The sequence below is a fragment of the Lissotriton vulgaris genome, chromosome 7 (genome assembly GCF_964263255.1).
Source record: "Lissotriton vulgaris chromosome 7, aLisVul1.2, whole genome shotgun sequence".
Lineage (NCBI taxonomy): Eukaryota > Metazoa > Chordata > Amphibia > Caudata > Salamandridae > Lissotriton > Lissotriton vulgaris.
The window spans coordinates 1,051,397,503-1,051,412,648 of NC_141695.1; the positions used below are offsets into that span (position 1 = coordinate 1,051,397,503).

General features: G+C 45.4%; 1 protein-coding gene across 1 annotated transcript in view; it reads left to right on the forward strand.

The window, feature by feature from the left end:
* The window catches only part of DDX46 (DEAD-box helicase 46), a 970,300-nt gene that overhangs the window by 564,359 nt on the left and 390,795 nt on the right, over nucleotides 1-15,146 (forward strand). Inside the window, exon 11 of the mRNA XM_086931496.1 lies at nucleotides 10,267-10,388. Coding sequence (XP_086787622.1) covers nucleotides 10,267-10,388 — 122 coding nt within the window. The remainder of the gene's footprint in view (nucleotides 1-10,266; nucleotides 10,389-15,146) is intronic.

The window sequence follows — 15,146 nt, forward strand, 5'->3', positions numbered from 1 at the left end:
ACCGGCGTTACCTGCGGTTCACGGTAGGCCACGAGCACTTTCAGTTTACCGTGCTCCCCTTCGGCCTTACCAGCGCCCCACGGGTGTTCACGAAGGTGATGGCGGTGGTCGCAGCCCATCTGCGCAGGCAAGGGGTGTCAGTCTTCCCCTACCTCGACGACTGGTTGTTGAAGGCGGGCTCGCCCCAGACAGTCGTCAGCCACCTCCAGACTACGGCCGACCTCCTGCACTTGCTGGGGTTCCCCATCAATGTGCCGAAGTCACACCTGTGTCCCTCTCAGAAGCTCCTCTTCATCGGAGCGGTTCTCGACTCGGCGCAGTTTCGGGTTTACCCACCCGAGCAGCGGGTCCGGGATATTCAGGCTCTGATTCCTGTCTTCCGGCCGTTATCCCGGGTCTCGGTCAGGTTGACGCTGCGGCTTCTGGGACTGATGGCCTCCTGCATCCTTCTGGTGCGTCACGCCAGGTGGCGGATGCGGGCTCTGCAGTGGGACCTGAAGTTTCAGTGGGCCCAGCATCAGGGCAACCTGTCCGATCATGTCCTGATCTCGGAGGGCACTGCGAAGCAACTGCAGTGGTGGCTCACGGACCGCGACTGGGTCAGTGGCAGGCCCCTCTCCCTACCCCAGCCGGAGCATGTAGTTGTGACGGACGCGTCCCTCCAAGGCTGGGGAGGCCACATGGGAGAGGCGGAGATCAGAGGCCTCTGGTCTCCGGCGGAGTCCCGGCTCCATATCAACCTTCTGGAGCTGCGGGCGATTCGTCTAGCACTGAAGGCATTCCTCCCCTCTGTCCGAGGGAGCGTAGTGCAAGTGTTCACCGACAACACCACCGCCATGTGGTACTGCAACAAACAGGGCGGTGTGGGGTCGTGGACCCTTTGCCAGGAGGCTCTGCGCCTCTGGCAGTGGCTGGAACATCAGGGCGTGACCCTGGTGGTTCAACACCTGGCAGGCTCTCTGAATGCCAGGGCGGACGAACTCAGCCGCCGGTGCATGATGGATCACGAATGGCGTCTGAACTCGGATGTGGCGCAAGGTCTCTTTCGACAGTGGGGAGAGCCTTGGTTAGATCTATTCGCCACAGAAGAGAACGCGCAATGTCAGCAGTTCTGCGCGTTGGAGTTTCCAAGGCGGCACTCGCTCGGAGACGCTTTTCGTCGCGAGTGGAGCTGCGGTCTGTTGTACGCCTTTCCGCCTATACCACTTCTGCCCAGAGTGCTGAAGAAGATCAGGCGCGACCGGGCCCAGGTCGTCCTTGTGGCTCCGGACTGGGCACGAAGGTACTGGTATCCCGAGCTACTCAGCATGTCAGTCGATCCCCCTGCCTCTTCGGGAGGACCTTCTGTCGCAGCAGCAGGGGACGGTCCTGCACCCGAACCTGTCCAGTCTCCACCTACAAGCTTGGAGATTGAGCGGCGGCAGTTGAGGCCATTTGACTTGCCTCCCGAAGTCTGTGATATCATTCTGGCAGCCAGGCGTCCCTCCACAAAGTCGGTATACGCCTGCCGGTGGAACAAATTTGTGGCATGGTGCACAGCAAAGGCTGTGGATCCTCTCTCTGCACCCCTTTCGGAAGTGCTGCTCTTTCTTCTTTCCCTTGCCCAGCAGGGCTCTGCTCTGGGCACTCTTAAAGGGTACCTTTCTGCTCTATCAGCCTTCTTGAGGCTACCAGATCAACCTTCTTTGTTCAAGTCCCCTATTGTGAGTAGATTTGTGAATGGCATCACACACATGTTCCCTCCTGTCCCCTTCGTGATGCCCCAGTGGGACTTGAATCTGGTTCTCACCTATCTGATGTGTGCTCCCTTTGAGCCACTTCATAACTGCCCTCTTCGTCTCCTTACTCTAAAGACGGCCTTCCTGGTTGCCATCACCTCTGCCAGGAGGGTGAGTGAGCTCCAGGCTCTTTCTTCTTCTCCACCTTTCCTGTCTGTTCATCCTGATAAGGTGGTGTTACGTACACGTCCTTCCTTTCTGCCCAAGGTTGTCACGGCCTTCCACATCGGGCAGTCCATCACCTTGCCCACCTTCTTTCCGCCTCCGCACCCCTCGAAAGAGGAGGAGAGGCTCCACCGTCTGGATCCAAAACGTGCGCTCTCCTACTACCTAGACCGCACTCGCCAATTCCGGGTGGATGACCAACTCTTCGTTGGTTACGTGGGCGCGAAGAAGGGAAAGGCTGTACACAAGAGGACCATCTCCAGGTGGATCATCTTGTGCATCCAAGCATGTTACTCCATGGCGAGGAAGGAGCCCCCGGCTGGATTGCGGGCTCATTCCACTCGGGCAACGACAACTGCCCTGGGCCGCGGTGTCCCCCTGCAGGACATCTGTCAGGCAGCCACGTGGGCCTCGCTGCACACGTTCGCAAGACACTACTGCCTGGACAGTCAAGTCCGGAGGGATGGCTTCTTTGGCCGTTCCGTCCTCCAGGACTTTCTGGTGTGATATTGGTTCGCAGACCCACCACCGGGGTTGGTATTGCTGGGGTATCTATTCTAAGGTAAGGAATCTATCACTAACGTGTCTCTTTCAGATGCACAAGTTACTACTTGTGTAACGATATATCTGTAAGAGACATTAGTTAGTGATAGATTCCTTACCGCCCTCCCATCCTCCCCGTTCTGCGAACCGATATTTAGGGTTAAGGTCATCCCCTTTCAGGGCCCTAGTTTCATGGCACCAGTGTTAGTTCTATCATGGCTCTGCGTATCTGGCGCGGAAAAGCTGTGTTATCAGAACTGACGTCAGCGCGCATGGGCGCCGTCTATATACTCCGATGACGTCATCCCGGCGCTCACGACGCCGACGACGGACGCGGAGCCGCAGACGACGCCTACCAGCGCGCAGGGGTATTGCTACGCAAAAATTTACGGATCCAGTCGGACGCCTGGGGATATTCTAAGGTAAGGAATCTATCACTAACTAATGTCTCTTACAGATATATCGTTACACAAGTAGTAACTTGTGCATCTGGCCCAGAAACTGGAGCTCTCATGTTGTAACAGATCCTCCAGAAGTTCCAGCATGGCATAACTATGGCATACAGTGTTCTTTTGTTCATCTTTCTTCCCTTGCAAAGCGCTCTTATACCCCCAAGGGTCATGTTTGCGCTATATACAACATTCAAAATAAAACAAATAAATAGTTTGGCTGGGTACGGTCTTTTTAGAATTGTTTTCCAACGCAACATAATCATTGTGGAGGTCATGCCAGGCGTTCTAGATTACAGAATATAGAGCGGGATGTTGCAACTGGCTTAAATTTAATTTCACTTTTAGACTTGGGTGGTACGCCACTGACTTCTTGTTTTAAATGTTACTTTATGAAGTATTTGCACACCATCACGTTTTGCAACTTTTTGTAATGGTACCCGCCCAGTTCAGGCATCTTATGAGATATGTGTACTGTCTGTTGGCAGGAAGTCTTGCTGTTTTTATTTTCGTATCTGTTTTTTTAATCACTTCTAGGCCAAGTTTTGCGCTCTTCAATCTAGCAGTTAATGCCAGAAACACTTTACCAAACTATTTGCAATATCGTGGGCATTGGGAAGCAATTGTACTTTAGTACAATACTCTTTTTGAACATAGGCCTAGGAAAAGAGTTACCACCAATTAGGAAATTAGATGGCTAATTTTGCAATTGTATATGAAAAAAAGGTTTTTTTATGGCCTTGCACGACACTTGGTGGTGCCTAATTATAAGATTGAGGACATTTTGTGAGTGGTAGACACAAGTTTGTTTGTACATGTATTATTTATGTGTTTTTATAAATGTAGTGCTTGTTATATATTGTATGGATTACGTTTTTCAGTTGAAACATTAAGGTTGTTACCGGTTAGTCAGATACTGATCTAGTTGGTGACAACATTGTAAATATTTAAAGAATTGGGAATGGTATATCTCTTATTTGTAAGAAAGCAAATGAAATAGTTTGAAGTGGCTTGGTTCCTATACAGCTCTCAATTTATAAATCACAATGAGATTCTCCTGAAGAAACCCTTTCAAGTTTCAACAGCTACCATAGCACTGTAGAACACCACAACAGGTTCCTCTTTTTAGTTTATTATGCAGCTAATCCAACATAATGCATTTTGCTAGCAATTCAGCACAACTTTAGTAGAATTTGGGAGACAGTTGAGAAACTGTAAGCCATATAAATAAATTAGCAATGATCATTGCTTGAACCCGTTTAGATCTCCCCAGGTCATCCCTGGCTATGAAGAATCACTCCATTTATAACTGGTGGTTGTGCAGCTCAATAATAAATGTGAATACTGGCTATTCCCAGACTATCTTTATACATGATTTAAACACATTTCTCACCTTAGATTCATTGTAGTTTTCCCAAACCCCTTATAACCCTTATAACCCTAATAACCATAATAATATTGAAGAGTCGATCTATTGCGATACAACCAAAAGTGTCCATGAGAATGGTATCCCATGACCGAAGTCCTTCCGCAGATGGACAATAAAGGGAGCCAAGTTAAGCTCCCAGCTTAATGCTGGAGCTGCAGAAATATGTACACATAAGTACTTGAAACTCTGGGATAACACCCATAGCTGTCAGTGTCAGCATCCCGTATCATAAACTGGAAGACTTATACCAGTTCATTAGTAAACCCGATGCCTGTCCATATAGCTCCAAGGTTAGCCTTTCCCCAATCCTTCAGGTATAGAAGAAGAAAAGCAGCATATTGTCTGTGAGTGATGATTCCCGATCCTCATTGCCCTCCTGTGCTCCCGATCTTAGCAAACACGAAAGTGAGGAAGGCGGGACCGAAGTGCATAATTATGAAGATTTGCCTTAGCAACCTACGTGTCTGCGATTAGAAGGATTATTAAAACCACGCATTCTGAAAAAGCACTTTCAATTATAGATTACGGAGATCTATATGTGAGCCATAATAATGTTATATTGATGCACAATAATGTTATATTGTTGCAAGTGCTCTTACGGCACAGACTTGCAGCCTGCATGAAAGATTGTGGGGAAGGCAGCACTTTGAGAGTCCAGACAAGTAGGTGGAACTTATATCGTACGGCTGAAACCAAACTGTTGGCTGAGTGAACACATTCTAAAGTTGCCAATCCCTCAGTTGGGCTCCTGCTTTCCTGCTTAATATTCCCTAAAAGTAAATAAGAGGACTACCCTCAATATGATCTACCACTTCACTGAATCAGACCCAGAGATAGTGACTTCTCAAACTTTCAGTATTTGGGAGCGATAAAAATTGCTTGTGCACATTATTCCCATCGCAGGCTTCACCAAAGCATGCTTTCAAGTTGAAACCTATTTAAGCCTCTTTGCGGCTTTGAGACATTGCATATATTAATGTTTTCTGAGGAAGGCTGTCCCAAGAGATGCCAGTGTACCATATGTATTGTATTTATATAGCACTTACTACCCCTGATGAGGCATCAAAGCGCTTTTTTGCGAGTAGCAGGCTTCTCCGGAACCCGGAAAGTATAAGTGGCGGTATCGGATAGTGAAATATAAGTTATTTTGAGCAGTGGACATGTGAGTCTGTTAGTTGGATTGAAAAGGATAATGGGGGGATAGGAGAGGGAAGATCATAGTAGTAAAATGAGGTTTGGGATGAGTACAAGGAAAGATGGAGGAGGGAAGAAACTCTCAAAATGGATTAGGGAGATCACAGTAGTAAAATGAGTTTTGGGATGAGTCAAAGGAGGGATAGGTGAGAGAAGAATTTAAAAGTTGTTTGGGAGATCATAGTATTAAAATTGGCTTTGGGGTGATCCAAGTAGGGGATAGAGGAAGGAAGTCTAGAAAGGGTTATTTTGGAGATTAAAGTAGTAGAATGAGATTTTAAATGAGTCCGAGGTAAGTCGGTCCAGTTGTGGTCAAAGTACAAGAAGCCTAGCAGGGTTTTGTGCCAATTTTGGGTCATGTCTTCAGTTCGCGCTCTCTCCGGTCCATCTTCTTTCTTCCTCGCTTCCAAGTAGTTGAATCTGATTTACTGGTGTCAAGGGGTCCCCTAAATCCTCAATCAAGAGGCGTTAAGGGGAGTGAAGGGTAGTAGCCAATGGACTAATTACCCTTGGAGTCACTACACCCCTAGATAACCACTTCCTTTGGGGATTGGGCATCGCCCTGTCGCAGAATTCCTAATTCCACCACAGACAAGATGGTGACATTCCTATCTTGGTGTTCGCTTCAGGCTGCCCACCCTAGATGTGTTTCCAACCTGGCATTGGAAAACGCATCCTACAAAGTTAATTTTCCCACCTATCTTGGTGACAAATGGGCCTCAGGGCAGGGGGTGGAATCTTCCAGATCTGGGTGAAGCCAGGCTTGCATAAAAAAGGCGGTGAGCTCTTTGAAGCTCCCTGACTTCACATGCTAATTTACTAGCCATCCTGTTTGGACAAGGTGTAAACACCTCCGGTCAGAGCAGGCATTGTTGCTGACTTTTGAGAGCATGGCTCACACCTCCTAAGGGGTCAAACTAGTGTATGGTGGCAGGCTATGCAGGACCAGTCTGCTAGCACAGTAGAGGACTGGTAGGTTTCAGGGGGTACTTCTAAGGTACCCTCTCGGTGTCTGTAGTAATACATCAATCACTGGAATCAGTGTGGGTTATTTTATACGTGGTGTTTGATACTGAACACCATAGGTTTCAGTGAAGCCATTATGTAGCTGGGAAACTCATATTGACCACTGCCCAGTACATACCTTAAAATGCCTTCCCTGCTCACTTGTAATATCCAGCAATGGAGCTAGACATTACAGGGGCATATCTGCTCATGTAGTTATGTCCTCATGTGCTATAATGCACCCTGCATTAGGGCTCCAATGCCTGCTGTAGGTGTGACTTACATATAGCTTAGGTAGTGTCTTACATATAGCTTATGTAGTGTCTTAGGCATGGCACAGAGGAGTCTGCCTGGCATTTTTTCAAATATGGTTTGCACAATGTCTCGCAGCCTGCAATGGCATTCTGTTTGGAATTTGTATTCAGGTCCCGTTTGGTTTAGTGCCTTGTAATTGGTGTGGATATATGGTAAAAAAACTGAGTGGCCTCACTTGGGACAGTTAGCAGTAAAGGCATCACTCTAACTGAAGTTCGTTAGAGCAGCAACTCTTGAGTCCTATTTTCTTGACTAGCAAATTCGTCAGAACCTGTTAGTGTATGCAGACATATAGTGTGTGCAAATCTTATTTAAAAAATTAAAATTTTTAATTAACTTTGCATCTCAGGGACAACATTCAGTATAGGCCATCTTTTTCTCCTTATGCTAGCAGCCAGTAAAGGCAGTGCCCTGCTTTCTGCCTGTGAGTATAACGAACAAAAAGTAACCTCCAGACCCCTGACTACTGTTTAGGCTTACATGCGGAGTAGGGAGAGGGGATCATGGATGGCTGAATGGAAAAAACAAGAAGCCAATGTAGGAAGAAATGTTTGAATGGTGTCAACCTATGGAGAGCGACACTGGTCATCGAGGCAGAAATGTCCTTATTTACAAAAGCATGTACTGATTTGCACCCACAGATCTAAGACCGATCTGGGGAAGATTTCTGGATTCTGGAAATTCACAAATGTTTCTCAGGTTCTGTCCCGAAACCTGCGACCGTCGCAGATTTTCAGGCATACTGGAATCCTTTTGTATATTTCCTCTTGCAGCTACATAGTAGTATTTCCATATGTAGAAGTGATCATGGTATTCAGTTTGCGAAATTTACTTTTTTACCCCATGGGGTAATGTTTCCCCCTTGAAGAGACCTCTTGCACTACATCCTCACCCACTTTGGGGTCTGTGCAATACAATTTCCCACCCTGGAAATGGACTTACTCCTGTCACTGGCAAAAGTAAATTACCAACCCTTTCCAGTGTGTTCATTGGCAGAAATAATTCGTTAACATTCACGCACACATGCATTTTAGCTAATTAACATACTTACAAGGCATTACCAGCCTGGAAAGCCCATCATTTCCTTCCTTGGTTTTATATTTCACCATCATGGACTAATAGTCATGAATAAATTGATTACGGTTACAATGTCACCTTTTGTGAACCTGTGCGCTAGCAAATCAGGTAATTTGATATCCAATGTGAAATAGTTAGCTCAAATCACATGTGACTAGGATGCCTGTAGGTGCACAAAGTCACTGTGCATCTTAAACAAGATCATCCATACTAGTCTAATACTAAAACCCACCCACAGCTAAATCATCTAGGCAAAGCAGCCTTTCTCTTTTGTGGACCTTTGACAAGGCAATAGTGTCATCCTCTTTTAAGACTGGCGCCTTAAGTAACATAAGTTCTTCTTTGTTCAGCCCAGCCATATAGATACTCCACTGTGAAGAGTCTAAAGCTTTGGTTGTCCCAAAGACTTTCCCATGGGCCAAACAATGTGGCCAGTGAAGTGACCAAGGGCCGCGTTAATGCCAGCCATGGTGGCGGGCTGGGTTATGGCTTAAGTGCACAGTGTGAAACCAGAAAACCTGGGATTAATCACAGCTTCCCCACTTAACCAAAATGTGTGATCCTAGGCAATTATTTTCTTTCACTTTCTCTCCTTTTTGTTTATTATCAAATATAAGACGACATCCAAATACAGGACTTTAGGATTTGCGCTGTAGAAAACTTCTCCTGATTTAATAAGCCATATTGTTGTTCATGTATAATAGAAACCCAGGCCACCCAAAAAGTGCAATAACTGACGTGCCTCTTGGTTCACTGTTGGCATTGTTGTCAGGGTGGTGGGGGAGATGTAAAAATGAATGCTTTGAAATTCTTGTTTGAAAACTATCACGTTAAAAGAAAAAGCTTCTCAAAGCACTGATATCGGATGTACTAAGATAAAACAGTTCTGCATGCTAATAAAATACACTTTTTGGATTTTGAAGAGAATTCATCATAGTTTTACACTTTTGCTCAAGATATCTTTAAAAATCAAATTGTTCCTAAAGTTAAGCGGTACAAGATGTCCTAGTTACTTTATTTCTTTAACTGTGATTACCCTTCAAATAAATGCTTGCGTTTTTACTTAATATCTCCTTGATGTTAGTGCTGAGTCGAGTAAGGGGCAGCCTAGTGTTGCTGTTGTCTAGGTCAGGGGGGCCACATGTGGCTCCGGGCCATACTTTGAGTATCACTGGTAAAGCATATGCATGTTCAGTCAAATAGTCTTCATAACGCCCCCAAAAGCGCTGGGATGCCTGGCTTCACCTTGGGGGTGCCCAGGAGTGGGCATTTTTCACAGGGAAAAGCCAGGAAGGGTTCCACAGCGGTATGCGTACAGCGCCAAGACGCCTCAAGGTTTAAGTGCGTTATACAAGTACGAAGTCATTTCATAACGTTTTACAAAATGGTAATTGATACCTTTGCTTCTAATTTTGGTAATGAAATGTTACCATAACTGTCTCAATTAAATTAACCTGTATTATATTTTTGTGTGTGTGCGCACTTGGAGTGCATTTCTCACCTTTGTGAATGATTGTTGAGATTTTTTAATCCTTTTAATTACATTAAGTCTTCTCATGATTCTTTCTCCCTAATGTGTAGTTGTGTTGAAGTTATGGCGCCACTACCTGACCTTCTACCATCGAGATCCCTCTCCCTTTCTCTGTGTTAGCACTGAAATACCTGCTAGGATGACCTTTGTTTTTCTCAATTAGTTATGCCATGCTGCTTCTTTAATATCTTTGATGTTCTATCTGGCATGCAAACATCACAAGAGGGCGGATTTGCTATACCAGATCTGCACATCAAAACAGGTCTCCTTCCTTTGAGAAAAAAGATTCACCTATATATGAAATTCAAATGTTGAGTGTTGAGTGCAATCTTGGTGTTAAATGCTTATCCACCTCAAGCATTAGAAAAGGACCATCTGCCCACCAACAGTGTTGCAGTGTGTCACATCAACAAAGAACAAATACACCAGTGCACATCACATAGTCACTTTTATCCTTGTGCAGTCAGCAATTTTCTCCAATTCATATTCTTGCAAAGACACTCCTTTTCAATCCAAGAGAGTCGCGTTGTGTAGAAAATGTGTTTTTTATTTCTTTTAAAACAAAGTGCTTTTTAGCCATACCTGGCATACCTTTGAGCCATCAAACTCTCACCTTACAGAGACAATAAATACATTCGCACGTTTTAGATTAAAATATATTCATATATTGTGTAAAAGTATGATTGATAGCTATATTTTATGAAACTAAGTTTGCTACTGTTTGAAAAGTATTCATGTAAATCATATTTTGTGAATTTAAAAATGTTTCTTTTTGTGCAGCTGTTATTATGACTCCAACCCGAGAGCTGGCTTTGCAAATTACCAAAGAGTGTAAAAAGATATCCAAGACTGTGGGGCTGAGAGTTGTTTGTGTTTATGGAGGGACAGGAATAAGTGAACAGGTACTGTGAGTGTCTTAATGAAATTTGTAATGTATATGGCCTAATCCTATTTGCTGAAGTCTTTGCTTTAAGTAAGATCAAATAGAGATCATGAGGTAAGAGGTAAAACATGTGTATTGTATTCATCTGGCGCTCAAAATATTCCACTCTGGAACCCTGGTTGTCCTATTATTGCCACTAAATAATTCGAGATTGCAAATTTCCTGCATTGTGGGAGTCTTACTGTTCACCTGCTTTTCTCACAGCCTCATAGATATTTGTAAGGCCCTTGTTATATTGGTCCACGAGGAGATAGGCAAGGTGTTTGGTGAAAGGTGGTTGAACTATCGCGCGCAGTGCTATACACAGGGTCCTTTTCCCGGCAAGAATGAAATAGTTTAAGGCTTCAAGGGTAGAGTCCTCCTTCATTCGGTGGATTCCTAGCGTTGGAAACGACTTAAACTTAACATCAGATCGATCAAAAGACGATCTTTACATTAAATGCAACCTTTCCATTCTACAATTGTGCCGCATTGACTGCGATTGCCCAATCTCCTTTCTCAGAAAGATCTCCAAATCTTCTGAGTTTAAGCTCCATACTATCCCGATTGTGAGGCAGTTTTAACATCCATATGATATGACCCTTGTACTCTGATGAGATCCTTAGACGACGACTACCCTTGAAGCCTTAAACTATTTCATTCTTGCCGGCAAAAGGACCCTGTGTATAGAACTGCGGGCGATAGTTCAACCACCTTTCACCAAACACCTTGCCTATCTCCTCGTGGACCAATATAACAAGGGCCTTACAAATATCTATTGATCAGGCCTGATGATGGTCTCAAGGAATCACCCATAAGAGACCAAAACGTCGACCATTACTCTTTTCCAATGAGAATTTAAAACATTTATGTTTTGGATAGGTGTCTACAGGTTCTACAGAGAAATTTACTTCAATCCATTGTATTCTTCCTGTATTCCTGTCTATATATTTGTATTTTATAACACTTGTGATTTTTTTGATAAAAAACAATATTTTGCCTATACACCTGCTTGTTGTTACTGTTTAATGTTAAATGTTTACTGTATTCATGTTTGAAAAGTCAGAAGCTTATATATATGATTGACTGAACTAAACACAATCAGGATTATTAAGTATCCTATACTAAAAATTAATTTTCAAAATATCAAAATACTTTTTTGAACAAACTCCCTTGGAGGCACTCTCTACCCATTCCACAAAATATACTAGCTGTTTGTTTTTCAGTACTCCTACTCCTCTTGTCTGTTGTTGGATATCTAGTGGGGAGTCTGGTGTAGCAATGTAATCTCTTCCCCCTTAGTTGTGTGTGCTTCATGGATTTATTAATACATGCACCAAAAGGGCACCTTAGAGGTGCCCCCTGAAAACCTACAGGCTACTAGTTATAATGGTGGACTGGTGTAGACCAGGCTACCACCGCAGACAGGTTTCTGACCCCCTGCAGGTGAGAGCCCGCTCTCTATGAGGGCAGAAAGCAATCCCTGCTCCGGCCACAGATTTTGTCACCTCCAAGCAGGATGGCTAAGTGATCAGCATGTAAGACAGGAGCCTTCAAAGGCCTCTACGCTTTGAATATGTGACCCAAGGCTTCCCCAGACAGGGGAAATGCTACCCCATTCGCTGCGCCCAATTGGCACCAGGACAGGTGTAAAAATGAGCTAGTCAGGATGCAAGTTCCCCTCTCCGGCTAGTTCCACCCCTAACGTGGGCTACCTGATGTGAACACGAAATTTAGAATTCCACAATCTTTCTTTTGGTGAAATTATGGTCCCTGGGTCAGGGTTATGCCCATATCACATAGGAAGTGGTAATATAGAGGGTGTGGACACCCTAAAGGTAAGAAGCCTGCTGCCTGTCACTCCCCTTTACTCCCCTAAATTGAGTATTTAGATGGCACCCCTGACACCAGGAACTTGGATTCAACAGATCCAGAAAAAGAGGACAAAGAAGAGCAGAGAGAAAAGCCAGAAATGAAGACTTGCTGTGTACCTCTGGTGCCAAACACTGCCTGTCTACCCCAGTCTTGTCAGTCATGAGCAACTGACTTGTCCTGCAGCTGAAGATCTTCCAAGAACCCCAGGAGACTACCAGCCCTATGCAAATTGCTAGCAATCTCCCTTGGAGTAGAGGAGCTACTCCCCTGCAGTCCATGGACACCAAAGAAGCAAAGCTGGGTTCACCAAGTTGCCGCTTCCTGGCAGGCCTGAAGCAGCAGCCCCCCAGGAAGAGCTACCCAGGGTACCCGACCTCTTGCAGCAAACAGAGCCCATGAGAGTCCCATTACCCCCAGACCGAGCAGCCAGCGAGGAAGGTCCGCACTGCAGAGACCCACCTCTAGAGCAGCGCAGCTGGCCTGATTATGCACCTTAAACCGGCGAGAATGACACCCGCAACTCCCTAGGATGCACAGTCCCCAGCTGACCTTTCCACTCTGCACCTGAGCGAACCGAGGAATCGGCTGGTCCACCTTGCCCCCCAGAGCTCTTTGACCCGAGCCCCAGGTTGGGAGCTCCTGAATTTATTCTTAAGTCCCCATCTGCGGCCTGTTTGTAGGTGGCCCCCCTTCTTTCCACTGCAAACTCATCAGATAGGCTAGCTTGAATCCAGTGGCAAAGTAAGCAAGGGACCCACGTCTGGGCATACCCTTCCAGCTTAGGGTGAACAAAGCAAACACAAGGAGATGATGGACAGAGTGCTGAAACTTTTCAGACACTCGACCCCAGTCACAAATATGTGTTGAATCCATTATCGTTCTTTATCTCACTTTGCCATCCCAGTTCAGGCCCAGCCATATGCAAATCAGTCTTTACCCTGTTACTCATGCCCAGACAATGATGGATTCAACCCAGGTCTGTGACTAGGGTGAGTGTCTGAATAGTTTCAGCTCTCCGTCCATCATCTCCCTGTGTTTGCCCCCTTCTTTCCACTGGCGTAGCCCGCACAGCTACCAAGCCAACCAGCAGCTCTGCACCCAGACGCTCTAGGGCAGGTAACCAGTAACTGCTGGTGGTACTTTACTTTGGATTTTGGCCTCCTACGACCCTGCGTCCCGATGGAGACCCCCAGAAACCGACCGTAAAAGAAATGTCTGCAACATAAGCCTTTTCTCCCATAGGAAGCATTGCGCGTGAAGATGCATTTAAGTAAACATTTTGCTTGGCTGTAATAATAGATATTTAAAAAGTACTTACCTGTTAATTAAGTTCTTGGTATCCAGGTTTATATACAAAATATAACTGTATTGCCTCTGTGAGTAAAACAAATGCTTAGCAATATCCTCTGATAAGCCTTAACTTCTTGGCCAAACTACCACAAAAAAGAGCGTTTAATGTTATCATTTTTCCCTCTGTAAACTAATAAGGATTGTATGAATCTCTACTCTGTGTACCTCGGTTTGGTCCACTATATAGAGAGCCAGCTTCCTACACTCAATAACTTTTTGCTGCCACTTTTTGATGACTTAGTTTTTTTTTTTTTCCAACAATGTTTATTGCAGTTTAACAGTTTTACACAGCGTCTTTTCGCCTACAACCCTGAGGCCGGCAGCGTTTAACAAAAATGTGATTTGATATGATACACAGCTGATACTCCGACATCCCAGGGGTTCGGCAGCGTAATGCACACAATTATAGCGATTCGCAACAATCTTTTATATTGAGCAACAGGATAAATTAAATGATTATTTCGGAATGCAATACGTGTTTGCGCCGTCAATATGTCCAGTTCAAACATTAACCTATCTACCCTCCCAACCCCCAACTGCACACAAACGCCTTTATGCACTGCATTCATCCAAGATATCAACTCCGTGACATCCAGCTAACATTTCTTTACTGTTCGATGTTCAACTGTTCAGTGCACGCTCCGACACAGATATCGCCTCCACAATTATCACTTTATAATATACATTTAAGCCTCCACAGCAGCGGCTACATCCGCGCCTCACGTCGCCAACCACACCACATACGGCTCCCAAATGTCTGCTGGTCTGGAGAGACAGGGCTGTAATTCCCAATATCGGGACAGCTGATCTTTGCAGTAGGTTGACAGTTCGCAGCAATTCAGAGACCTGTTGATGGCCTTTTCCTCTTCCAATGTATTGCCACCTGCCGCTTAGCCAATAGCAACAACATCGCCACTAATTTACGGGAACCCACCGGTAATTCCCCGACATAGCCTAACAGTGTCACTAGTGGAGTGGGTGGGATAGGTGTGCTGACAATGTCACCTATGTGCCTGAGTATTTCCAGCCAAAAATTTGTTAACTCCCTACAGGACCATGCCAAATGGATGAATGTTGCTTCAGCACCTCCACATCGCCAACTAGTGTCCGTACAGAGATTCATGCGCTTCAATTGCACTGGCGTGCGGTATACCCTTTTGATGACTTAGTTGCTGGTTGTATGACTCTTTAGTGCACAGGACCCTCTGTCCAGGCCCTATTGAATGTGCTCTGACCTCCAAAGTATGTGTTTATTTGACTGATACCAGATTAGCTTTTTAGGTCTCGCGCCTGCGATGCATATGGCGAAGCCATATGCCATCGCGCAGGCGCGATACTATTGTTGCCGGGTCTGCTTCCCAGGAGACAGGAGATGTCACGCGCACGCTCTGGAAAGCGATCGGCGCCGCGCGCGTTTCCCAATCTCCTGTCTCTCTGGGAAGCACACAAGCAAGCCCAGCAAGCCCCGCCAAAGTAACTTTGAAATAATCTTTATTTCTTGTACAGACTGACC